The 27404-nt window shown below is 44.5% G+C and overlaps 1 protein-coding gene across 4 annotated transcripts in view; it reads right to left on the bottom strand.

The window, feature by feature from the left end:
- Window positions 1–26840, bottom strand: part of LOC111979686 (EMILIN-3-like) — a 41507-nt gene extending 14667 nt beyond the window's left edge. For 3 of the 4 annotated variants that reach the window (XM_070448767.1, XM_024010318.2, XM_024010320.2), the window contains exons 1-2: window positions 26737–26840; window positions 13209–13709 (exon numbers count right to left, since the gene is read on the bottom strand). In XM_070448767.1, coding sequence (XP_070304868.1) covers window positions 13209–13408 — 200 coding nt within the window. In that variant the 5' untranslated portion in view covers window positions 13409–13709; window positions 26737–26840. The remainder of the gene's footprint in view (window positions 1–13208; window positions 13710–26736) is intronic. The other variant, XM_024010321.2, reaches the window with a different exon arrangement.
- Window positions 26841–27404: the final 564 nt, after the last annotated feature.

Genomic DNA, 27404 nt, shown 5'->3' with positions numbered 1-27404 from the left:
TCAAAGTAAGCAATATTTAATATGATAATCGTGTTTCTGTCGAAATATTTTAAACGCATATTTCGCCATTTTGTTTGTATAGCTTCACTTGGCCACCCTGTATTGAAAAGTAAGGATAATTTTAAAAATGTAAATCAGCGGTTGCATTAAGAACTAATTTGTCTTTCGATTGCTGTCAACCCTGTATTTTTTAGTCAAGTATATGATTAGCTTTCAATAAACTAGATCACTCTGATAGATGACGTCAGACATATTGAGGCTTGATTTCCTAGTATTTTTATTGTGTAACCACGGTTTTGTATGGCTAAATATGCACCTTTTCGAACAAATACAATATGTATATTGTAAAATGATGTTACAGGAGTGTCATCGGAAGAATTCTGAGAAGGTTAGTGAAAAAATTATATATTTGGCGGTGATTACGTTATACGCTCTTTGGCTGGAATCGATGCTCTGGTAACGTTTGCACATGTGGTATGCTAACTATCGATTTATTGTGTTTTCGCTAAAAACGCTTAGAAAATCTGAAAATATGGTCTGAAATCACAAGAACTGGGTCTTTCCATTGCTATGCTTTGTCTATTTTTATGAAATGTTTTATGATGAGTAAATTGGTCATACACGTTGCTCTATCTAGTAATTCTAGTCGATTTCGATGGTCGGTGCAATTGTAAACTGTGATTTCTACCTGAAATATGCACTTTTTTCTAACAAAAACTATCCTATACCATGAATATGTTATCAGACTGTCATCTGAAGAGGTTTTTTCTTGGTTAGTGGATATCAATATCTTAGTTGAGCCGAATTGTGATAGCACCTGAAGGAGTAAGAAACTGATGGAGTTAGAATAGTGGTGTATTTTGCTAACGTGTTAGCTAATAGATTTACATATTTTGTCTTCCCTGTAAAACATTTTAAAAATCTGAAATGGTGGCTTTATTCACAAGATCTGTATCTTTCATCTGGTGTCTTGGACTTTGAGTTAATGATATTTAGATGCTACTATCTACTTGTGAAGCTATGCTAGCTATGCTAATCAGTGTGTGGGGGGATGGGGGGTGCTCCCGGACCCGGGGTAGAGGCTCGTTAGAGGTTAAAACAGCTTGGAAAATTCCAGAAAATGATGTCATGACTTTAGAAGCTTCTGATAGGCTAATTGACATCATTTGAGTCAATTGGAGGTGTACCTGTGGATGTATTTCAAAGCCTACCTTCAAACTCAGTGCCTCTTTGCTTGACATCATGGGAAAATCAAAAGAAATCAGCAAAGACCTCAGCAAAACAATTGTAGTCCTCCACAGTCTGGTTCATCCTTGGGAGCAATTTCCAAACGCCTGAAGGTACCACGTTCATCTGTACAAACAATAGTACGCAAGTATGAACACCATGGGATCACGCAGCCGTCATACCACTCAGGAAGGAGACGCGTTCTGTCTCCTGGAGAAGAAAGTACTTTGGTGCAGAAAGTGCAAATCAGTCCCAGAACAACAGCAAATCGCCTTATGAAGATGCTGGAGGAAACAGCTACAAAAGTATATATATCCACAGTAAAACGAGTCCTATATCGACATAACCTGAACGGCCAATCAGGAAGGAAGAAGCCGCTCCAAAACCGCCATAAAAAAGCCAGACTACGGTTTGCAACTGCACATGGGGACAAAAATCGTACTTTTTAAAGAAATGTAGAACTGTTTGGTCATAATGACCATCGTTATGTTTGGAGGAAATGGGGGAGGCTTGCAAGCCAAAAGAACACCATCCCAACCGTGAAGCACGGGCGTGGCTGCATCATGTTGTGTGTGCTTTGCTGCAGGAGGGACTGGTGCACTTCACAAAATAGATGGCATCATGAGGGAGGAATATTATGTGGATATATTGAAGCAACATCTCAAGGTATCAGTCTAGAAGTTAAAGCTTGGTCGCAAAATGGTCATCCAAATGGACAATGACCCCAAGCGTACTTCCAAAGTTGTTGCAAAATGGCTTAAGGACAACAAAGTCAAGGTATTGGAGTGGCCATCACAAAGCCCTGACCTCAATCCTTTAGAAAATTTGTGGGCAGAACTGAAAAAGCGTAGGCGAGCAAGGAGGCCTACAAACCTGACTCAGTTACACCAGCTCTGTCAGGAGGAATGGGACAAAATTCACCCAACTTATTGTGGGAAGCTTGTGTAAGGCTACCCGAAACGTTTGACCCATGTTAAACAATTTAAAGGCAATGCTACCAAATACTAATTGAGTGTATGTAAACTTCTGACCCACTGGGAATGGAATGATAGAAATAAAATCTGAAATAAATAATTCTCTCTACTATTATTCTGACATTTCACATTCTTAAAATAAAGTGGTGATCCTAACTGACCTACGACAGGGGTCAGTTAATTTTTACTAGGATTAAATGTCAGGAATTGTGAAAAACTGAGTTCAAATGTATTTGTCTGAGGTGTATGTAAACTTCCGACTTCAACTGCAAATACCAATAAAAAGAGACTAGCCTGCTGGCCTTACTGGGTTGATAGGAACAATAGCCTGAGCTTTTTAGGAGGGATATCACACCTGGCACAAATTAATGTCTAGTTCTGTTTTTCCTGCCGAGGGGTGCCTAAAATCTGCGCCCAGAGGGGAGTAGTTCAAAGTGAGTACAGGGGGTGGCTTGGATCTAAAATTATTTTGTGAGATCTTTAAAGATCTCACCCAGGCCTGTCTGTTTGACTCCGACAACATCCAAATGAGCAGGGTCGTAGTGAAAAACACAACCTTTCACCAATACTCCCCCCTGTAGCCCTCTGTGGTTCGTGCAAGTCACATGCAGTTGAGTTGTAGCCAATGTGATCATTGTCTGCCTTGTCACTAACAATGAGGAGCGGGCACATTCCCTCCCACCACGAAATAGTCTGCATGAATGGGGCTGAACGTCTGTTGAATCACATGTTCCATTGCAACGATAATGAAAAAAGCAAATGAGAAAATAACACCAACAGACCCACAGCTGAAGACTTGACAGAGAATGCTGTGATCTGTTAATTCTATGTGGTGATTATTCGGCTACATATTTTGTTACCTAGCTTTGTACATGTGTGTTGTGTTCTTGGTTGTGTTTGTATGTGTTAGAAATTCCAGATAATCACACACATACACACATGTTTTGTTCTATCCTTGTGTGGACCTAAAATTGATTTCCATTCAAAATCCTAACCATACCTAACCATAATCCTAACCCTACCCCTAACTCCTAACCCTAAACCTAACCACTAACCCTTTACCCTAACCCTAATTGTAACCTAACACTAATTCTAACCCTAACCCCTTAGCTTATAGCCTTTGTCCTCGTGGGGACCTTTCCCATGTCCCATAAGCTTAGGGGTTATGGTTTTCCTTGTTTTACTATCTTTGTGGGGACATTAGGGGATTTTAAGTCCCCAAAAGGATAGAAGAACCCCCCCCCCCCTATATTTCCACTGCCCTGGAAACAGCTAACACAAGTCATATATCTGCTGTGGTGGTCTGCCTGTGACATATCCCCAGGGTCCTGTGTGACCTGGGTAAGTTAGGAGGCCTGTTATTACCTGGAGAATAGATGTCTCTGTCTGCGTACCTTGAACTCTGTCAGGCTCCACTGCTGCTAAAGGCATAGTAGAATTAAAGATTGCCATGCTCAACTCTGTATAGACTCATTGGATGCAGGGGTTCACGTGCCTTTTATACTTCTATGCCACCATGAACTGTGTGTGTGTGTATAAACAAAATGGTGTCAGTGCCACTGTAATAAACCAAACAATCTGGCACTATAAATGGGCACTAGGCAGTGTGTTGGTAAGCCCAGTCTCATGACAGTGTAGTAAGCCATTCACAATAAATCCTACTATCTCTATGGAGATGTAAGGCAAGGGTGAGAGCAAGGGCTAGGAATGAAGAGGGAGGTAGAGGGTGAAATGGAGGGATAGGGAGGAAGGGGGWGGTTGAGGGTGAAATGGAGGGATAGGGAGGAAGGGGYAGGWMGAGAMGGAGGGGGAGAMTYAGGGTGAGAMGAAGGGGGAGGTTGYGGTTGGAATGGAGGGATAGGGAGAAAGGGGGAGGTTGAGGGTGAAATGGATGGATAGGGTGGAAGGGGGAGGGGGGTGAGCGGAGAGCGTGACTGAGGAAGGGGAGAGAGAGTGAGTGAGAAATAGTGAGGTGTGGTGAGTATATAGGTGAAGTAGGTTAAAAGGGATAGGGAGGAAGGGGGAGGTTGAGGGTGAGACGGATGGATATGGAGGAAGGGGTAGGTTGAGGGTGAGACGGGGGGATATGGAGGAAGTGGGAGTTTGAGATGGAGGGATATGGAGGTTGAGGGTGAGACGGAGGGATATGGAGGAAGTGGGAGTTTGAGATGGAGGGATATGGAGGTTGAGGGTGAGACGACGGGATATGGAGGAAGTGGGAGTTTGAGACAGAGGGATATGGAGGAAGGGGGAGGTTGAGGGTGAGACGGAGGGATATGGAGGAAGTGGGAGGTTGAGGGTGAGACGGAGGGATATGGAGGAAGTGGGAGGTTGAGGGTGAGATGGAGGGATGTGGAGGAAGTGGGAGGTTGAGGAGTTTTTAAAAAGGTAAAACCCATTGAGGTTAAAAACCTATTTTGCGAGGGCAACCTGGCAAGAAGGCCAAACAGGGAAATAGCAGCGTGTCCATAAAATATTACCAAAAAATACAAAATACACACAAAAGACAAAGTGTCACAAGTTATAGATAGATATAACTGAAGATTAGAAACAACTGCAGCTGTCACAAACAGTGTTGTCGATCAGAGTCTTAAAAACAGGCAAGGACACTAACTCTCCTAACTGAATTTTTTTTAAGCATGTTCCAGAATGAAGGGGCATTATGGGAAAAATATTGTTTCCCCATCTCAGTTCTTGCCTTAGGAACAAACAAGGACAGCAGCGACTGTGAACGAAGACTGTATTAAGTGACTGATCTGGTCAGTAAAGAACAGAGATACAAAGGGACCCCTCCCTGTGCAACTGAGTCCTGGACTTTCTGATGGCCCGCCCCCAGGTGACGGGCCACCCCGCTGATCCTCAACACTGGGGCCCCACAAGGGTGCGTTTTCAGCCCTCTCCTGTACTCCCTGTTCACCCATGACTGTGTGGCCATGCACGCCTCCAACTCAATCATCAAGTTTGCAGACGACACTACAATGGTACGCTTGATTACCAAAGAACGACGAGACGGCCTACAGGGAGGAGGTGAGGGCCCTCTGAGTGTGGTGTCAGGAAAATAACCTCACACTCAATGTCAACAAAACAAAGGAGATGATCGTGGACTATAGGAAACAGCAGAGGGAGCACCCCCTTATCCACATCGACGGGACAGTAGTGGAGATGGTGGAAAGTTTTAAGTTCCTTGGCGTACACATCACGGACAAACTGAAATGGTCCACCCACACAGACAGCGTGGTGAAGAAGGCGCACCAGCGCCTCTTCAACCTTAGAAGGCTGAAGAAATTTGGCTTGTCACCGAAAACACTCACAAACTGCGAGAGTGCTCAGGTAGGTGTTTAGGGGTTTCCGTTGGTGCTACTACATTGCAGAGTCCAGACCAGGTCTCCACCGTGCGCATTCCCCCTGAATATGGTAGACGCTGCACTTCCCAGGATTCACGTGTATCCCCTCTCACAGGCGGAGACGGAGGCTATGGAAACCGAATCCCTGCGTCAGGGGTACATTCGGTCCTCCACTTCACCCGCCTCCTCGAGTTTATTTTTTGTTAAGAAGAAGGAGGAAGGTCTGCACCCGTGTATTGACTATCGGGGTCTGAATCAGATCACTGTGAGGTATAGTTACCTGCTACCGCTCATAGCCACAGTGATTGTGTCAATGCACGGGGTGCGCTTCTTCACCAAACTAGATCTCAGGAGCGCTACCAACCTGGTGCGTATCCGGGAGGGAGACGAGTGGAAGATGGCTTTCAGTACCACCTCAGGGCACTATGAGTACCTCGTCATACCGTACGGGTTGATGAATGCGCCATCGGTCTTCCAAGCCTTTGTAGACAAGATTTTCAGGGACCTGTACGGGCAGGGTGTGGTGCTACATGCGCCGAGCATGTGTCCCTGGTGCGCAGGGTGCTTGGTCGCCTGTTGGAGCATGACCTGTACGTCAAGGCTGAGAAGTGCCTGTTCTTCCAACAGTCCGTCTCCTTCCTAGGGTATCGCATTTCCACCTCAGGGGTGGAGATGTAGAGTGACCGCATTTCAGCCGTGCGTAATTTGCCGACTCCCACCACGGTAAATGAGGTGCAGCGGTTCTTAGGGTTTGCCATCTACTACCGGAGGTTTATCCGGGGTTTTGGTCAGGTAGCGGCTCCCATTACCTCACTGCTGAAGGAGGGCCCGGTACGCTTGCAGTGGTCAGCTGAGGCGGACAGGGCCTTTAGTCACCTGAGGGCTCTGTTTACCTCGGCTCCCGTGTTGGCCCATCCGGATCCCTCTTTGAAGTTCAAAGTGGAGGTGGATGCGTCCGAGGCTGGGAAAGGAGCTGTGCTCTCTCAGGAGCGGAACTATGATGTGGGGGACCGGAGGCTGTTGGCTGTTGGCTGTCGTCAAGGCGTTGAAGGCGTGGAGACATTGGTTTGAGGGGGCTAGACACCCTTTTCTCATCTGGACTGACAACCGCAACCTGGAGTACATCCGGGCAGCGAGGAGACTGAACCCTCGCCAGGGAAGGTGGGCCATGTTTTTCACCCGTTTTGTGTTTACCCTTTCCTACAGACCAGGCTCCCAGAACGTTAAGGCATAATCATTGTCCCGGCTGTATGACACAGAGGAGCGGTCCATGGATCCCACTCCCATACTCCCCGCCTCCTGCCTGGTGGCGCCGGTAGTGTGGGAGCTGGATACGGACATTGAGCAGGCGTTACGTGCAAAGCCCGCTCCCGTCCAGTGTCCCGCTGGGCATCTGTATGTCCTGTCTGCTGTTCGTGAACGGTTGATCTATTGGGCCCACACATCACCCTCCTCGGGTCATCCTGGGATCGATCGGACAGTGCGCTGTTTGAGCGGGAGGTACTGGTGGCCTACCATGGCTAAGGACGTGAGGGTTTATGTTTCCTCCTGCTCGGTGTGCGCCCAGTGTAAGGTTCCGAGGCACCTACCCAGAGGTAAGCTACACCCCTTACCCGTTCCACAGCGGCCTTGGTCGCACCTGTCGGTGGATTTTCTGACTGATCTTCCACTCTCACAGGGTATTACCGCGATCCTGGTCGTTGTGGATCGTTTCTCTAAGTCCTGTCATCTCCTCCCTCTGCCCAGTCTCCCTATGGCCCTACAGACTGTGGAGGCCTTGTTTACACACGTCTTCCGGCACTACGGGGTGCCTGAGGATATAGTGTCTGATCGGGGTCCCCAGTTCACATCTAGGGTCTGGAAGGCGTTCATGGAACGTCTGGGGGTCTCGATCAGTCTTACTTCAGGGTTTCACCCTGAGAGTAATGGGCAGGTGGAGAGAGTAAACCAGGATGTGGGTAGGTTTCTGCGGTCCTATTGCCAGGACCGGCTGCGGGAGTGGGCGGCGTTCGTGCCCTGGGCCGAGATGGCACAGAACTTGCTCCTCCACTAACCTATCTCCCTTCCAGTGCGTACTGGGGTACCAGCCGGTTCTGGCGCCTTGGCATCAGGGTCAGACCGAGGTTCCTGCGCTGGGCGACTGGAATACAGATCGCCACTGCAGTGAGTCACCGGGTCTGGCTCTCGACCCGAAACCTGCCCCTCTGCCTGCCCTGCCGGAAGCTGGGTCCGTGGTTTGTGGGGCCATTTAAAGTCCTGAGGAGAGTGAACAAGGTTTGTTATAGGTTACAGCTTCCACCCAATTACCGTATTAACCCCTCGTTCCATGTGTCTCTCCTCAGGCCGGTGGTGGCTGGCCCGCTCCAGGAGTCTGAGGTGCGGGAGGTACCTCCGCCCCCTCTGGACATCGTGGGGGCCCCGGCGTACTCCGTTCGCTCAATACTGGATTCGAGGCGTCGGGCGTGGGGCCTTCCGTATCTCGTAGAGTGGGAGGGGTACGGCCCGGAGGAGAGGTGCTGGGTTCCGGTCGAGGACGTGTTGGACCCATCGATGCTGCAGGAGTTCCACCGTCTTCATCCGGATCGCTCTGCGCCTCTCCCCCCGGGTTGTCCCTGCTGGAGCCGCGCGTCAGGTGGGGGGGGMGGGGGGGGTACTATCACAACTTCCGCCCAAGTTGGTCACTCTCCTTGTTCGGGCGGCGTTCGGCGGTTGAAGTCACTGACCTTATAGCCATCGCTGATCCTCTTTTCATTTTCCTTTGGTTTTGTCTTGTCTTCCATCACATCTGGTTCCAATCCCATGTTGTGTATTTAACCCTCTGTTCCCCCTCATGTCCTTGTCGGTGATTGTTTATTATAAGTGCTTGTGCATGTCTGTCCTGGTGTGCGTCGGGTTATGTATCCATTATTTGATTGTTCTGTTGTTCTGGTGTTTTTTTGTTATTAAACTGAGATGAAGGGGGAGGTTAAGGGTGAGATGGAGGTAGTGGGGGAGCAAAGGTGAGATAAAGGGGAGGTTGAGTGTGAGATGGAGGATAGGAGGAAGGGGGAGGTTGAGGTGAGATGGAGGGGAGGTTGAGGTGAGACGAGGGATATGGAGGAAGGGCGAGGTTGAGGGTGAGATGAGGGGGTGGGGAGCAAGGGTGAGATGAAGGGGGAGGATGAGAGTGAGATGGAGGGATAGGAGGAAGGGGAGGTTGAGACAGAGGGATAGGGAGGAAGGGCGTGTTTGAGGTGAGATGAGGGGATGGAGAAACTTAAGGGTGAGATGAAGGGGGAGGTTGAGGGTGAGAAGGAGGATATGCAGGAAGGGGGAGGGGGAGATGGGAGAGGGGGGAGCTTAAGGGTGAGATGGAGGGGGAGAGGTTGAGGGTGGACGGAGATAGGGAAGGAGGAGGAGATGAGGGTGAGATGGAGGGGCGGGGGAGCTTAAGGTGAGATAAGGGGGAGGTTGAGGGTGAGATGGAGGAGGTGGGGAGCTTATGGGTAGATGAAGGGGGAGGTTGAGGTTGAGATGGAGGGATAGAGAGGAAGGGAGGTTGAGGGTGAGATGGAGGTAGTGGGGAGCTTAAGGTGGATGAAGGGGAGGTTGAGGTGAGATGGAGGATAGAGAGGAAGGGGGCGGTTGAGGGTGAGATGGAGTAGTGGAGACTTAAGGGTGAGATGAAGGGGGAGGTTGAGGGTGAGATGAAGGGATAGAGAGGAAGGGGGAGGTTGAGACGGAGGGATATGGAGGAAGGGGGAGGTTGAGGGTGAGATCGAGTGATGGGGGAAGGAGAGGTTGAGGGGAGAGAGTGACTGAGGAAGGGGAGATTGGGTGCGTGAGATATAGTGAGCAATGGTATGGTGAGTATATAGTGTAGGTGAGGGTCGGGATGAAAACTGTTAAATCAGACCCTCTCTCTGAGTGAATTAAGATGAGGAGAAGTAAGGGTGAGGCGGGTAAAACGGGGTAAAGGCTACGTTGGGCCGGGTCAGGTTTGTCTCCCTGGAGAATTAGGGTGATGAGGGGTGGGGAGGGAGGGGGAGGGTAAAGACTAAGTAGGGCCAGGTCAAGGTCTGTCTGCTGGGGCTGGTAGAGGAAAGCAGCAGGTAGCTGGGCTGCTGTCCAGAGTGGTACAGCTCTCAGGGGAAGCCAAGCAACAGAACGGGGAAAATGACCGAACTGAAAACCCCCAGGGCCAAACAACAACCTGCCATGTGGAACTCTCTTTCTCTCAATGCAGAACATCGGGATGTTCTTCACAGTCCTTTCATCTTTCAGCATGGGTCACTCCTAACAATTCCTATGTTCTTCTTGTATGTAATAATTGATTTGCAATGACAATCCTTTTAAGTTTTATGATCAAATGAGGAAAAGGGAGAAAAAAACCCAGATCCAGCTACTGTATGTTATCACTTGAGTAAGTATTTGGTGGTGACAAGAAAATATTAAAAGCGTTACTAGCATTAGAGCACAAAGAATGTAGCCACATTCTGGCCCCTTGCCGTAGATCTACTGCACTGTTGAATTACTCTGAGGCTGGAATTCCAGTCAAGTTGACCATAGTCATGTCTTCATTGACAAACTTAAGTCACACACACACTTCCCACTGGGCACAAACTCGTTTCAACGTAATGTTCAACGTATTGTGACGTGGAATCAACATAATGTGCTGTTTTGAGGGTGACATTTCAACCACAGGATTATGTCATCATGGTAACCAAATGTCAACATAGACAAGCCTATAAAATACACTGAAAATACAAAACATTAAGGACACCTGCTCTTTCCATGACATAGACTGACCAGGTGAATCCAGGTGAAAGCTATGGTCCGTTATTGACGTCACCTCTTAATTCCACTTCAATCAGTGCAGATGAAGGGGAGGAGACAGAATAAAGAAGGATTTCTAAAGCCTTGAGACAATTGAGACATGTGTGTGTGTGTATCTGTGCCATTCAGAGGGTCAATAGGCAAGAAAATACGATATAAAATCCTTTGAACGGGGTATGGTAGTAGGGGCCACGTAAACCGGTTTGTGAAAAGAACTGCAGTGCTGCTGGGTTTTTAACACTCAGTAGTTTCCCATGTGTGTCCTTTGGTCCACCACCCAATGGACATCCAGCCAACTTGACACAACTGTAGGAAGGAATGGAGTCAACATGGGCCAGCATCCCTGTGGAACGCTTTCGACACCTTGTAGAGTCCATGCCCCGACAAATTAAGACAGATCAGGTCAGATCTTCAGCCTTATATCCACTATTAGAAAAAAATACAATAGGCTGGGCAGCAATGCCTAGTGGAGAATTGATTTATCTACAGCTACCCTTTGGTCTCCCATGTTGTAATCTCATCGATCAATGTCTCAACCAAATATTACCCAATTATCCACATTTGAAATGACACAGTTTGCCCAGTGGGTTGTCATTTTGTCACAAGCCTCACGCCTGACATTGAGGAGATCCTGCCTGGTAGTGGGAAGGTTTTAACGTACCCAAAATACAATCAGTGGTCAGTTTATTAGTTACACCCATCTAGTACCTGGTCAGACCCCTCTTTGCCTCCAGAACAGCGTAAATTCTTCTGGGCATGGAAACGTCGCTCAATTGGTATCAAGGGACCTAACGTGTGCCAGGAAATCATACCCCACACCACTACGCCACTGCCACCAGCCTATACTGTTGACACCAGACAGCACCATTGACTTATGTTGCTTACGCCAAATCCTGACTCTGCATGACGTAACAGGAACCGCCAATGTTTTTCCACTCCAAAATGTATCAGTGTTGGTGATGGCGTGCCCACTGGAGCCGCTTCTTGTTGTTTTTAGCTGATATAAGTGGAACCCGGTGTGGTCGTCTGCTGCAGTAGCCCATCCGTGACAAGGACCGACGAGTTATGCATTCCGAGATGCTGTTCTGCACACCACTGTCGTACTGCGCCGTTATATGCCTGTTGGTGGTCTGCCTGTTAGTTCGCACGATTCTTGCCATTCTCCTTTGACCTCTCATCAACGAGGTGTTTTCGACCCACAGGACTGCCGCTGAATGGATGTTTTTTGTTTGTCGCAGCATTCTCTGTAAACCGTATACACTGATCGGCGTGAAAAGCCCAAGAGTCCGGACGTTTCTGAGATACTGAAACCGGTGCACCAGGCACCGACGATCATACCAAGCTCACAGTCGCTTAAGGTCACTCGTTTTGCCCATTCTGACATTAACAGTAACTGAACCCCTCGATGCCTGTCTGCCTGCTTTACAGTGCATTCAGAAAATGTTCAGACCCCTTGACGTTTTGTTACGTTACAGCCTTATTCTAAAATTGATTAAATATATTGTTTTCCTCATCAATCTACACACAATAACCCATAATGACAAAGTGAAAACAGGTTTTTAGATTTTTTTGCAAATGAAATAAAAATAACAGAAATACCTTATTTACATAAGTATTCAGACCCTTTGCTATGAGACTGCGTGTCAGAATGCATGTCAGAGCAAAAACCAAGCCATGAGCTTGAAGCAATTGTCCGTAGAGCTCCGAGACAGGTCTGTGTCGAGGCACAGATCTGGGGAAGGGTACCAAAAATGTCTGCATCACTGAAGGTCCCCAAGAACACAGTGGACTCCATTATTCTTAAGTGGAAGAAGACCACACTGAGCAATCGGGGGAGAAGGGCCTTGGGCAGGGAGTTGACCACGAAGACGTTGGTCACTCTGACAGAGCACCAGAGTATCACTGTGGAGATGGGAGAACCTTCCAGAAGGACAACCATCTCTGCAGCAGTCCACCAATCTGTCCATTATGGTAGAGAGGACAGACGGAAGCCACTCCTCAGTAAAAGGCACATGACAGCACACTTGGAGTTTGCCAAAAGGCACCTAAAGACTCTCAGACCATGCATGTTTCTTTGTTCACGTGTACTTGTCTAAACATTATCAATAAAAACAATTGATGACCAAAAAATATGGGTTTGATTGAATTGATAATTACTACCCGACTAAAACAGGATCGTAAAGCAACAAGCCCTGGGACTAGTTTAGCCTTCCTAGTTCTGCCTCTAATTGAGCACCCCCCCCCCCTCTATATACGCATACACACACAAAAAGGCATGCACGCACACGCACACACTGGCACACACAGAGCTCAGAAGATCGATACCCCTGTCATCAGCTCAGCTCTCCCCTCCACCGTACCATAAACCTTATAATGAGCTCTTTGTCTCCATAATGCAGCGTGTCATTGTTTCTCCATGATGTTTATCCTCAGTCACAGACGCTTTTAAATGTGAACCGTAGAGAAAGGCTGACAGTGTATGATAGAGAGGCTGACAGTGTATGATAGTCAATTCAGACAGTGTTATTGAAGCGATACACTAACCATACTAATATTACCCATTCGCAATGTGTTGCTCAAGTGAAAATACAGCTGAAGGTGGGTTCCCCTGTAGTATTGTAAATTGTTTTGGATAAGATCTATAAGTCCATATTTCTATTTGCAATGGAAATCCCTATTGCCATGTAAATCACTTTGAGCATTACATTTACATTTACATTTAAGTCATTTAGCAGACGCTCTTATCCAGAGCGACTGAGCACTTGGAGAGATGCTGTATTAATCCAAGTCATTACAAAGTATTCCCTGTACAGGTGAGGCTAGAGACCGTTTCAGGAGGTGCACTTACTTGTGGCGGCCCATGGGTTTGCCCGGGGTGTAGTGTGAGTTGACTCCAGACTTGTACAGGTTGTATCTGTTGCCATGGCCTCCTCCATAGAACGGGTTCCCATGGCCTGTTCCATAGAAGGTTCCTTTGGCGTCTACCAGTGACAGCAACAGTCCTAGAAGAAAGGGCGGCAAAGCGGCTTGAGGTAACCTGGACCTCATATTCTCTTCTCGGTGGCTTCCAAAATAGCACCCGTGGAAAAGCACCAAAAAGGAGGACAAAGATGAACAACTGATGGACAGATTGAGAACCAAAGACAAAAAAAATAGACAAGCTGTGTGTTAGGATCCTGGTGCCTCGAGGGTTTTTGTCTTGTCTTCAGTCAGCCCTGAGGGAAACCTGTAGACGCGTACATCTGCAGAGTGCACAGCATCCTGACCCGTCCTGCACCTCTTCTCTTCTGTTTTCTTCAACACACACTCTCTCAGACAACTGCCAGCGACAGGCAGAGCAGAAGGAAAACTAGAGAAGGAGAAGGGAAGAGGGAAAGAGGGAGGGAGAGAGCACAACCAAAGGTAAAGTAAAAGAGAGAGAGAGAGATAGAGATAGAGAGGGTGTCTAGGAATGCCACATATCCATATACACATGCGAGTGTGTGTGTGAAAGGGGCGACTTTTCTGATTCAGCTTCCTCCGTCTTCTGTGCTCTGTGTGTGTGTGAGGGTGTGTGTGTGGAGCAGCGTGCTGTACTACTGACTATGAGGGGGCAGGCTGACAGGCCTGCCCCCCAACCCCAGCCCCAGCCACTACCCCTACCCTTAGCCCTGCCCTGAAATGCTACCCAGCCCAGACACAGGGGAACAACCCCATACTTTCTCTCAGATTCAGATAAGCTTTATTAGCATGAATGACAAGGCCACTGTTGCTAAAGCTATATGACATCAACAATAACAGTAAAAAATGAATAATAAAATTGGTGATTAGAGAAAGGGGAATATATATATAGATATATACACACGTATAAATAATACAATATACAGTACCAGTCCAAATTTTCGACCCACCTGCTCATTCAAGGGTTTTTCTTTATTTTTCAATTTGTTTCAATTAACAGGTGTGGCATGTTAAAAGTGAATTTCTTGAAATTCTTTACCCCCTCATTTGCTTGAGCCAATCAGTTGTGTTGTGACAAGGTAGGGATGGTATACAGAAGATAGCCCTATTTAGTATTTCTGTATACCATCCCTACCTTGTCACAACACAACTGATTGGCTCAAGCAAATGAGGAAGTAGAGAATTTCAAGAAATTCACTTTTAACATGCCACACCTGTTAATTGAAATGCATTCCAGGTGACAACCTCATGAAGCTGGTTGAGAGAATGCCAAGAGCGTGCAAAGCTGTCATCAAGGCAAAGGGTGGCTACTTTGAAGAATATGAAATATGAAATATATTTTGATTTGTTTAACCCTTTTTTGCTTACTACCTGATTCCATAAGTGGTATTTCATAGTTTTGATGTCTTCACTATTATTCTACAATGAAGAAAACAGTACAAATAAAGAAAAACACTTGATTGAGTGGGTGTCCAAACTGTTGACTGGTACTGTATATATTTTTATGAATATAAATAAAATAATTTAAATGTTCTATTATTTATAATAATGTGATGATCTAAAAAGCATTTTGATAAGTAAACAAAACATAAAAATGAAGACGTATATTGGTACAGTGAGATCATTGTGTAACAACATTAAATAGGTTCAATGAGATACAACGATATTATATATGGAATGCATGCATTTGTCAGTAGTGTGCGTGAGTGTGCGCGTGTGCATAAGGGTGTGTGTGGATAAGTGTATGTTATTTGATGTATTCCTTGATGTGCAACTTTGGTTGTAGAAGTGGGGGACATAATATATATGCCTTCCCCTGTTGGATTAATAGGGCTAGGGTGCTTTTTTCTCAATTTCCGCCTGACTGACGTGCCCAAATTAAAGCCAGGATATGCATGTAATTGGTACCATTGGAAAGACAACACTTTGAAGTTTGTATGAATGTTAAAATAATGTAGGAGACTATAACACAATAGATAAAGTAGGAAAAAATCCAAAGAAAATCCAACCTGAATGAGGTTTTACAATGGAAAGTAGACGGACATTCTGAAATCTAGCTCTCAGGATGCAATCCCTATGGCTTCCACTGGGTGTCAGCACTCAAAATTCAAGGTTTCAGGCTTGTTTCTTCCAAAACGGGTAAGAATAATGAGTTTTACCACAGAGACACAGACTTGGAAATTTCTGTATGTGAGCGCTAGGAAGAGGACACGCACCTGCTAATATCGTTTTCCTATTGAACATACTTCTTTCCGTATGAAATATTTTAGTTTAAAAACATTTTAGGGTATCTGAGGATTTAATAGAAACATATTTTGACTTGTTGAAACAAAGTTTAGGGGAAGATTTTCGGATTCCTATCTTGGCATGTTGAAAGAGTGTATTACTCAAATCGATTGCGCCAACTAAACTGACTTTTTGGGATATAAAGAAGGATTTTATCTAACAAAACGACACTACATGTTATAGCTGGGACCCTTTGGATGAAAAATCAGAGGATGATTTTCAAAAAGTAAGTTAATATTTAATCGCTATTTGTGAATTTATGAAACCTGTGCTGAAGTAAAAATATTTTGATGTGGGGCGCCGTCCTCAAACAACCGCATGGCATGCTTTCACTGTAAAGCTTGCTGTAAATCGGACAGTGCAGTTAGATTAACAAGAATTTAATATTTTAATCGATATAAGACACTTGTACGTTCATAAATGTTTAATATCCCACATTTTTATGATTATTTATTTAAATTGCGCACCCTCCAGTTTCACGGAAGTTGTCCCGCTAGCGGGATGCCTAGCCTTTTAATAAACTTGTTAATTCGATGTTGTCTACATCTGGGTCTTACCTGAAACGTGATCATTTTGTTTTTATTATGGATCCCCTTGGCAGCAGCTACTATTCCTGTGGTCTGTCAAAATTAAGGCAGTTATACAATTTAAAAAACATTACAATACATGCATAACAGATTTCAGCACACACTAAGTGTGTGCCCTACTCCACTACCACATATCTACAACACAAAATCCATGTGTACGTGTGTGTATAGTGCGTATGTTATCATGTGTGTATGCATGAATGTGTCTGAGCCTATGTTTGTGTTGCTTCACAGTCCCTGCTGTTCCATAAGCTGTATTTTTAAATCTGATTCTATTGCTTGCATCAGTTACCTGATGTAGAATAGAGTTCCATGTAGTCATGGCTCTATGTAGTACTGTGCGCCTCCCATAGTCTGTTCTTGACTTGGGGACTGTGAAGAGACCTCTGGTGGCATATCTTGTAGGGTATGCATGGGTGTATGGTATGCATGGGTTACCTGATGTGGAATAGTGTAGCATGGGTGTCCGAGCTGTCTGCTAGTAGTTTTAACAGACACCTCGGTGCATTCAGTATGTCAACACTTGTAGTGATAAAACCAATCTCTCCTTCACTCTGAGCCATGAGATATTTACATGCATATTGTTAATGTTAGCACTCCGTGTACATTTAAGGGCCAGCCGTGCTGCCCTGTTCTGAGCCTATTGTAATTGAGGTCTCTGTGTGGCACCTGACCACACGACTGAACAGTAGTCCAGGAGCGACAAAACCAGGGCCTGTAGGACCTGCCTTGTTGATAGTGTTGTTAAGAAGGCAGAGCAGCGCTTTATTATGGACTTCTCCATACTGTTGTATCAACATGTTTTGACCATGACAGTTAAAAATCCAGGGTTATTCCAAGCAGTTTATTCACCTTAACTTGCTCAATTTCCACATGATTCATTATAAGATTTAGTTAAGGTTTAGGGTTTAGTGAATGATTTGTCCCAAATACAATGCTTTAAGTTCTGTCAATATTTAGAAATAACTTATTCCTTGTCACCCATACTGAAACTAACTGCAGCAGTTATTTCACTCACTGTAAGTATAGTGACAAGTATAGTGTTGAGTCATCCACATACATAGGTAGACGCAAGATGGCGTCGGAGCAGAAGGCAGACGTTTTTACGTGGCCCCAACCGATAGTTTTTTTTGTTTGTTTATCTGCGTTGTTTGGAACTTATTTTTATACTATTTTTGTACATAATGTTGACGCTACCGTCTCTTATGAAGAAAATAACTTTTAGACATCGGGACTACGATTACTCACCACGGACTAGCAGAAGTATTTTTCTTCTTTCACAACTCTGACGACCCCGAGGCTGAGGACATACCGCTTACGCGGGATCAGGCCCCGATCCCAGTGATCTGCGTGATGAGGAGGTGGAGAAAGAGAGGCTGGACGGCGGGCTGCCTTCTGAGGAGTCGGAGGCGATCGAGTAAACCCCCACTCCCCTCAATTCTGCTAGCAAACATGCAATCTTTGGAAAATAAAATGGACGAGTTATTGGGAAGATTAAACTACCAACGGGACATTAAAAACTGTAACATCTTATGTTTCACCGAGTCGTGGCTGAACGGCGACAATATCAACATACAGCTGGCTGGTTATATGATGTACCAGCAGGATAGAACAGCAGCGTCTGGTAAGACAAGGGGCGGCAGTCTGCGTATATTTGTAAACAAACTAGAGTTTCTCATGATATGCTGCAGACCACAATACCTACCGAGAGAGTTTTCATCTATATTCTTTGTAGCTGTTTACATACCACCACAGTCAGAGGCTGGCACTAAGACAGCATTGAATGAGCTGTATTCTGCCATAAGCAAAAAAGAAAACGCTCACCCAGAGGTGGCGCTCCTCGTAGCCAGGGACTTTAATGCAGGGGAACTTAAGTCAGTTTTACCAAATTTCTATTAGCATGTTAAATGTGCAACCAGAGGGAAAATAACTATCGAACACCTTTACTCCACACACAGAGATGCATACAAAGCTCTCTCTCGACCTCCATTTGGCAAATCTGACCATAATTCCATCCTCCTGATTTTTGCTTACAAGCAACAATTAAAGCAGGAAGCACCAGTGACTAGATAAAAAAAGTGGTCAGATGAAGCAGATGCTAAGCTACAGGACTGTTTTGCTAGCACAGACTGGAATATGTTCCGGGATTCCTCCAATGGCAATGTTCCTAGGCCGTCATTGACAATAAGAATTTGTTATTCACTGACGTGACTAGTTAAATAAAAGTAAAATAAAAAAATGAAATACAATTGAGGAGTACACCACATATGTCATTGGCTTCATCAATAAGTGCATCAATGACATCGTCCCCACAGTGACCGTACATACGTACCCCAACCAGAAGACATGGATTACAGGCAGCATCCGCAATGAGCTAAAGGCTAGAGCTGCCGCTTTCAAGGAGCGGGACTCTAACCCGGAAGCTTATAAGAAATCCTGCTATGCCCTCCGATGAACCATCAAACAGGCAAAGCAACAATACATGACTAAGATCGAGTCATATTACACCAGCTCTGATGCTCGTCGGATGTGGCAGGGCCTGCAAACCATTACAGACTACAAAGGGAAAAACAGCCGAGAGCTGCCCAGTGACACGAGCCTACTGGACAAGCTAACTACTTCTATGCTCGCTTTGAGGCAAATAACACTGAAACTGGCATGAGAGCACCAGCCAGACGGATTACCAGGACGTGTACTGCGAGCATGCGCTGACCAACTAGTAAGTATCTTCACAGACATTTTCAACCTCTCCCTGTCCGTGTCTGTAATACCAACATGTTTTAAGCAGACCACCATCGTGCCTGTACCCAAGAACACTAAGGTAACCTGCCTAAATGTCAACCGACCTGTAGCATTCACGTCTGTAGCCATGAAGTGCATTGAAAGGCTGGTCATGGCTCACATTAACGCTATTATCCCAGAAACCCTAGAACCACTCCAATTTGCATACTGCCCCAACAGATCCACAGATGATGCAGTCTCTATTGCACTCTACACTGTCCTTTCACATCTGGACAAAAGGAACACCTATGTGAGAATGCTATTCATTGACTACATCTCTGTGTTCAACACCATAGTGCCCTCAAAGCGTATCAATAAGCTAAGGACCCTAGGACTAAACACCTCCCTCTTCAAGGTGTTCCTGAACTTCCTGACGGGGCGCCCCCAGGTGGTGAGGGTAGGTAACGCTGATCCCCAACACAGGGGCCCCTCAGGGGTGCGTGCTCAGCTCCCTCCTGTACTCCCTGTTCACTCATGACTGCACGGCCAGGCACAACTCCAACACCATTATTACATTTTCCGATGACACAACATTGGTGTCATCGGAAAATGCCTGATCATTGACAAAAACAAGACAGCCTATAGGGAGGAGGTCAGAGACCTGGCCGTGTGGTGCCAGGACAACAACTTCTCCCTCAACGTGATCAAGACAAAGGAGATGATTGTGGACTACAGGAAAAAGATGCCCGAGCATGCCCCCATTCTCATCGACTGGGGCTGCAGTGGAGCAGGTTGAGAGCTTCAAGTTCCTTGGTGTCCACATCACCAACAAACTAACATGGTCCAAGCACACCATGACAGTCATGAAGCGGGCACAACAAAACCTATTCCCCCCTCAAGAGACTGAAAAGATTTGGCATGGGTCCTCAGATCCTCAAAAGGTTCTACAGCTGCACCATTGATAGCATGCTGACTGGTTGCATCACTGCCTGGTATGGCAACTGCTCGGCCTCTGACCACAAGGCACTTCAGAGGTTGGTGAGAACGGCCCAGTACATTACTGGGGCCAAGCCTCCTGCCATCCAGGACCTCTATACCAGGCGGTGTCAGAGGAAAGCCCTAAAAATGGTCAAAGACTCCAGCCACCCTAGTCATAGACTGTTCTCCCTGCTAACACATGGCAAGCGGTACCGGAGCGCCAAGTCTTGGTCCAAGAGGCTTCTAAACAGCTTCTACTCCCAAGCCATAAGACTCCTGAACATCTAGTCAAATGGCTACCCAGACTCTTCGCATCCCCCCCCCTCCTCCACACCACTGCAACTCTCTGTTGTCATCTATGCAGTCACTTTAATTACCTACCTACATGTACATACTACCTCAACTAACCGCTGCCCCCGCACATTGACTCTGTACCGTCATCTCCCTGTATATATTGTTATTTTTACTGCTGCTCTTTAATTACTTGTTACTTTTATCTCTTATTCTTATCTGTATTTTTTTTAACTGCACCGTCGGTTAGGGGGTCGAAAGTAAGCATTTCACTGCAAGGTCTACACCTCTTGTATTCGGCGCATGTGACTAATACAATTTGAATTGATTTGATTTGACACATTGGCTTTACTCAAAGCCAGTTTCATGTCATTAGTAAAGTTTGGAAAAAATAAGTGGCCAAGACAGCTGTCCTGGGGAATTCCTGAATCATGTTGGAGAGGCTTCCATTAAACACCCTCTGTGTTCTGTTAGACAGGTAACTCTTTATCCAGTTTTACAGCTTATCTATCTCGCCAAATAGTTTTCATACTGTACATCCAAGAGAACTGGGGAGAGAAAAAAACAAAACGATTGTATCCATGTATTGCCTTCTACTGTATTGTTAATGTGAAGATGTGAAATGCATTCCAGACTTAAGACTTCTCAGCCTAGAGAACTCCCTGAGCCCAACTGTCAGCTATGGTCCCACAATACAGTAGGCTATGTGACCCACACTGCAGTCCTTTGCTGATAGAGCCACCAGAGACTGACTTAATGAAAGCACTTTAGCAAAACAGCATACCACTCAGTTAGTTTCATTACTTGAACCCTCTTTCTAAGGCACTTTAACTGGACATTATCTTATTAGATGCAGCCATAAAGCTACTAGAGAGAGCGAGAGAGAGAGAGAGAGTTTAGATTCCTGGGTTGTGACATCAGCCACTTATCCCAGAGTTAAGACACCTGATCCATTCTCAAAGTAGTGACCTGGGAAATTACCCGCTCTCTATAAAGAGAGGGAGATGGAAAAGGAAGTATTTCTTTCACTTATTGTGGATTTCATATGCATGTGGATTTCTTTCCAGTTTAGCAGCTGCTGCCAGAGGAAAGCAATTGGCCTGGGTTACGTGTGTACACAATCAGCTCTATTAGAGGGAGACACAGTATGTTGAGTTACCTTCGCCATGCTTTTGCCAATGGATATGGGCCATTGACGCCTCATGGTGTGTAAGGGAGGAGAAGGAGGGTGTTTGCTCTTGCGTTCATACTGTATGCGTGTGTGTGCACATGTGATTGTTAGTTTTCATGTAGCCTAAAGTTAGTTTTCATTAATCTTGTATCAACGACCACAATAAATGCATTAAGGATCGGTGTCCTGAAATCAGGACAGTTGTTGCTCAATATGCGATAATGTGACTAGAATGACGTTGGAAACAAAAGCCAACTTTCCGGGACATAGACATGTCTTATATGGGCAGAAAGTTTAAATTATTGTTCATCTAATTGCAGTGTCGAATTTACAGTAGGTATTACAGCGGAAAAATGCCATGCTATTGTTTGAGGATAGTGCACAACAACAAAACATTTTTATCATGGCAACTGGTATGATACATTCACCTCTGAAGGTAAATAATTTGCTTATATTCAGTAATCTTGCTCTGATTTGTCATCCAGAAGGTCCCAGAGATAAAATGTAGCATAGATTTGTTTAATAAAATCAATTTTTATATCCTAACATGATCCATGTTGTATACAGCATTTCTCTTGAATTCCATCACTTTCAACTTGCCACAAAACAATCGATGTAATATAAACCTTAAACCTTGTTTCACCCAGTCAAGTTTGGTTTCTGTGCAATCCTTAGACACTCTAGAAGGCAACCAAAATGTGCTGCATCATTCTACATTATGTATTGGCTACACAACACCTTTCTTAGCCCACGAAGGACAGAAATCATTACGCACCAATGAGACGGGCGGTGTTCACTTTGTTGACTGTATCTTGGTCCAATGACCACCTATCATTTTGAAACATAGCTAGCTCGATAGCCAAAAGGGCTTTGCATGAGTATGTGATGGTCCTTTGTATAAGTAAAAGCCACTTTAGTCAGCCACCAATTGTGCATGTTCTCCCACTTAAAAAGATGAGAGAGGCCTGTAATTTTCATCATAGGTACACTTCAACTATGACAGATAAAATGAGAAAAAAAATCCAGAAAATCCCATTGTAGGATTTTTAATGAATTTATTTGCAAATTATGGTGTTCTCTATAGTTATGTACAGACGTGCTCAAATCGGTTGGTGCCCTCACAGCTCAGTGAAATAATGCTTCATTCCTCCTGAAAAGTGATGAAATTAAAAGCTATTTTATAATGTATGCCTTGTATATGTCATAGAGTAAAGCAAAGAAGCTGTGAAAAGAAATGAATTATTGCTAATTCTACAAAGATATTCTAAAATGGCCTGGACACATTTGTTGGTACCCCTTAGAAAAGATAATAAATAATTGGATTATGGTGATATTTCAAACAACATTTTTTATTTAATTAGTATCACACATCTCCAATCTTGTAATCAGTCATTCAGCCTATTTAAATGGAGTAAAGTAGTCACTGTGCTGTTTGGTATCATTGTGTGCACCACACTGACCACGGACCAGAGAAAAGCAAAGGAGAGATTTGTCTGAGGAGATCAGAAAGAAAATAATAGACAAGCGTGGTAAAGGTAAAGGCTACAAGACCACCTCCAAGCAGCTTGATGTTCCTGTGACAACAGTTGCAAATATTATTAAGAAGTTTAAGGTCCATGGAACTGTAGCCAACCTCCCTGGGCGCGGCCACAAGAGGAAAATATACCCCAGATTGAACAGAAGGATAGTGTGAATGGTAGAAAAAGAACCAACTGCCAAAGAGACACAAGCTGAACTCCAAGGTGAAGGTATGTCGGTTTCCGATCGTACCATCCGTCGCTTTTTGAGCGAACGAAGAAGACCCAGGAGGACACAACTTTCGAAAGAAAAACATAAAAAAGCCAGACTGGAATTTGCAAAAATGCATATTGACAATCCTTCTGGGAGAATGTCCTTTGGACAGATGAGTCAAAACTAGAGCTTTTTGGCAAGTCACATCAGCTCTATGTTCACAGACGAAAAAAGGAAGCTTTCAAAGGAAAGACCACCATACCTACAGTGAAACATGGAGGAGGCTCAGTTGTTTTGGGGCTGCTTTGCCGCGCCTGGCACAGGGTGCCTTGAATCTGTGCAGGGCACAATGAAATCTCAAGACTATCAAGGCATTCTGGAGCAAAACGTACTGTCCAGTGTCAGAAAGCTCTGTCTCAGTCGCAGGTCATGTGTCCTCCAGCAGGATAATGACTCAATATACACACAGCTAAAAGCACCCAAGAATGGATAAGAACAAAACATTGGACTATTCTGGTGGCCTTCTATGAGTCCTGATCTGAATCCTATCGAACATCTATGGAAAGAGCTGAAACTTGCAGTCTGGAGAAGGTGCAGTTTGCTCAGGAAGAGTGGGCCAAACTACCTGTTAACAGGTGCAAAAGTCTCATTAAGAGCTGCAGAAAACGGTTGATTGCAGTGATTGCCTCTAAAGGTTGTGCAACAAAATATTAGGTTAAGGCTCTCATAATTTTTGTCCATGCCATTTATTTGTTTTATTATTTACTATATTATTTTGAATAAAAAATCAAAAGCAAAATGTGATTTCTATTAAATATGGAATAAACAATGGTGGATGCCAATTACTTTTGTCAGTTTCAAGTTATTTCAGAGAAGATTGTGCATTCTTCGTTTTTTGTGGAGGGGTACCAACAAATTTGAGCATGTCTGTACTTGAAAATGAATCAATGGAACAATTCAGCCACTTGGGTACATGTGGGCATACTCGTGAAGGACACCTGGGAGACTTGACACAAAATATTATGTAGGCATGTCATTCTTCAATGGATCCGTCTGACACTTTGCATACACACTGCTTCCATCTTGTGGACAACATATAAATTATACCTAGAATCCTAGGTCACTGTATAGCCTTTCTCTTGCATTTCAAAGATGAAAATAGAAAACGCATGTTTTTTGGTTTGTTTTATATTTTACCAGATCTAATGTGTTATATTCTCCTACATTAATTTCACATTTCCACAAGCTACAAAGTGTTTCCTTTCAAATAGTATCAAGAATAGTCATATCCTTGCTTTAGGGCCTGAGCTACAGGCAGTTAGATTTGGGTATGTCATTTTAGGCTGGAATTGAAAAGAAGGGTCCCTCACTCACTTATACTATAAATCCTGGCCGTTAACATCTGGCCGTTAACACTCACACACATACAAAATCAGACCCCCATCTTTAACCGCTGACCATGGACAGCGATAAATGAACCCCCGATATACACACAACTGGTAGGAGAGGCTCACTGGTGATCTCCACAGAGAGAGGGGAAATACATGGTAATGGCTGGTTGGTGAGCGGTGGGTTAGTGGGCTTTCACATGGGGTGGAGGAGAAGCACCTTGATGAAGTCTAAACTTCCATTGTCCCCCATGAGTAGAGCACATTGTTACAGATCCATTTAAAAAACGTCACAAAGTATTTTCCCCCATACACAAGTGCATGTGTGAGTGTGTCATACAGTGTGCAAACTCACAGAGGACCTATCACCCCTATAGACTACCCCTATAGCCACCCTGAGATATAGGGACAAAGACGCTTAATTCGGGTCACAGGTGGGCTCCCTGTGATGAAATCAGCTACTGTATCTTGTCTCACATTAAGACCAGGAGTATGAACTCATAAAGAAATAGGTGTGGGAATGGAAGAACATTTCACTATACAGTATATAGTCCCAATACCCAACACTCACTTTTTCTTCTCCTCTTTTGTTAGTTCAACCTACACATTCCCTCGTGTGGTTCTAGAGTCCTTCTCTCAGGTATGTATGACTACTCACCCTCTCAGGTTTGGGGTAGAAGGTGAGGAGGGTATAGTGGTGAGGGGGCACAGGAGGAGGGGGAGGACATCGTTACAGAGGGGTGAGGTGAGACAGAGGCACCCAGTTGTAACCAAGGGGGAAGAAGCAAAGACTGACAAGAGGTCTCGAATGAAAAGGAGTTCTAGTGTGAGCTCCAGAATGTCAGCGATATCCCCAGACTCCAGTCTGTCACTCCCTTCCTCCCTCTCTCTCACTATCTCTCTCTGAAGTGTGTGTGTACGCTACACCAGAGGCGTCTGGTTTTAAAGAACTGTTGGGGAGAGTCTTAGTTGTTTAATAGCTGAAGAGATCTTGGTAGCACCATGCAGTGGAATGCTTTCCATTTCTTAGATTACTTCATATTTAATCTTTCCCACCTGTGAATGTGATTGTGTTAGTAGAACTGACATCACTTTGCCTGGATTTGGGACACTGTTCAGGTTTTTCCATGTCAGATGGCCTCATGGCAGGCACACACACACACACACACACACACACACACACAGGAGGGACTTTGTTACATTTTGTAGATCAACACAATGTCCTCTTCGGATAGAATTTATAGGTTGATTAGATTTAGTAATGTATTCACTTTTTTTTGTCAGAACTTTCAGATTCATCATACACTGTAAACCCCAGTGTGTAAACCCTAAGGCATTTTTAACTCAAATACGAGTAGTAAGTTGAGCTTGAAGTCAATGAAAAGTCATTATTTATTCAGAACTAAATGAGAAGTCAGTTTCAGTAATGGTTAGTATACGTATGTATATGATAAATATATGTTATTTATCATTGTGTAGCGTAAAATGATCAATCAATCACTCAATGTACATGCAAAAACACAGATATTAAAAACAATTTAAAAAAAAAATATCTACTTTAAAAATAATGATGACTTTTCATGTAGTTGTATTTTTATTTTCAGTTCAGTTTCACTGACTTTGAGTTCAACTTACTTGAAATATTTGAGTTAAAAATGCCTTGGGGTTTACAGTGTAGTTTAAATACCGAACAAAATTATATGGGGATTTCCAGGTCAGTCTATGCAACACTGATGGCATTGTAAACAAAGAAAGGTACACAAAACCATTTGTACAAAAATAAAATCCCTTTCCAAAAATCTAAATGGACAGCTCTAAATTAAATTACATCTAAATGGGCCAAAAGATTAAATAAATCCAGGTCACTTTTTAACTTAACATGTCTAAATAGATTTAATGCATATATGAGGTCTGAATAACAAGTCATTGATCAATAGATGTATGTTTTTTGCGAAGCTGTACTTGTCGGGAGAGTTTTTCTATGTAATCCTTATGATTTATGGATCAAACCATACGAGGCATGAGCTCATTCCAGCTTGCATGACATCCCTGGTCTGCCATTATGGTTTGGAAAAATATGAGATTAGATTAGATTTTAGACACACACACACACACTTCCACACTCACACTCACACAGAGACACAGAAACACGTACAGCCCTTCTCTCTCCGGGAGGACGATAGTCTACTCAGCATCTGGCTTTGATTACCAGACCACCACCACCTCCCCAACCGCAAAACATTCACACACAAACACAGCCATCATCTCATCCATATTCCATACCTCATTATACAGCTCCCCAGTGCGCTGAAACACCCAAGCAATGTCTCCTATTATCCAAGGACAGAGCCAAGCTGTGTACCTCTATCCCCTCGCCATGCTGGGCAAAGAGCTGGCTGTAAGCTATCGGACCAAAACGACTGTGCCTGTGTGTGTTTGTGTTTGTGTGTGTGTGTGTGTGTTGTGTGTGTGTGATGTAGTGTGTAGTGTGTGTTGTGTGTTGTTGTGTGTTGTGTTGTGTGTGTGTGTGTGTGTGTGTGTGTGTGTGTGTGTGTGTGTGTGTGTGCAAGGAAGCGTGCGTGTTTGTGTGTGAGTGTGTTGGATTGGGAGCCTGTATTTTAACTCTAAAAGTGCCAACCTACTGTACTTTGTCTTAAAAGCGCCACAGGAGTAATTTTTTACCCCAAATTGGTAATGATTGCAAAGAGAGGCTGTCTGTCAAGCAGTAAGACTTTTCCTTTAATTACGTTTTTGTAACACAAGTTATTGGTTTTATTTCCCCCAAATAAACATATATTAGAACATTTTCACACATTTATAGTCACATTTTATTATTAGAAATAGAAGATTTGGGCAGTTTTTTTATGTTTTTAACAGTTATTTAGATACATTTCATCCATAGAAACGTGTCATGAAAATGTTTCTGTTATTCAATCAAAGTGGTGTGTTTC

Source organism: Salvelinus sp. IW2-2015, linkage group LG19 (genome assembly GCF_002910315.2).
Source record: "Salvelinus sp. IW2-2015 linkage group LG19, ASM291031v2, whole genome shotgun sequence".
NCBI classification, from domain to species: domain Eukaryota; kingdom Metazoa; phylum Chordata; class Actinopteri; order Salmoniformes; family Salmonidae; genus Salvelinus; species Salvelinus sp. IW2-2015.
Note: the sequence above shows the minus strand (reverse complement) of the source record. Positions and strands in the feature narration are given on the sequence as shown.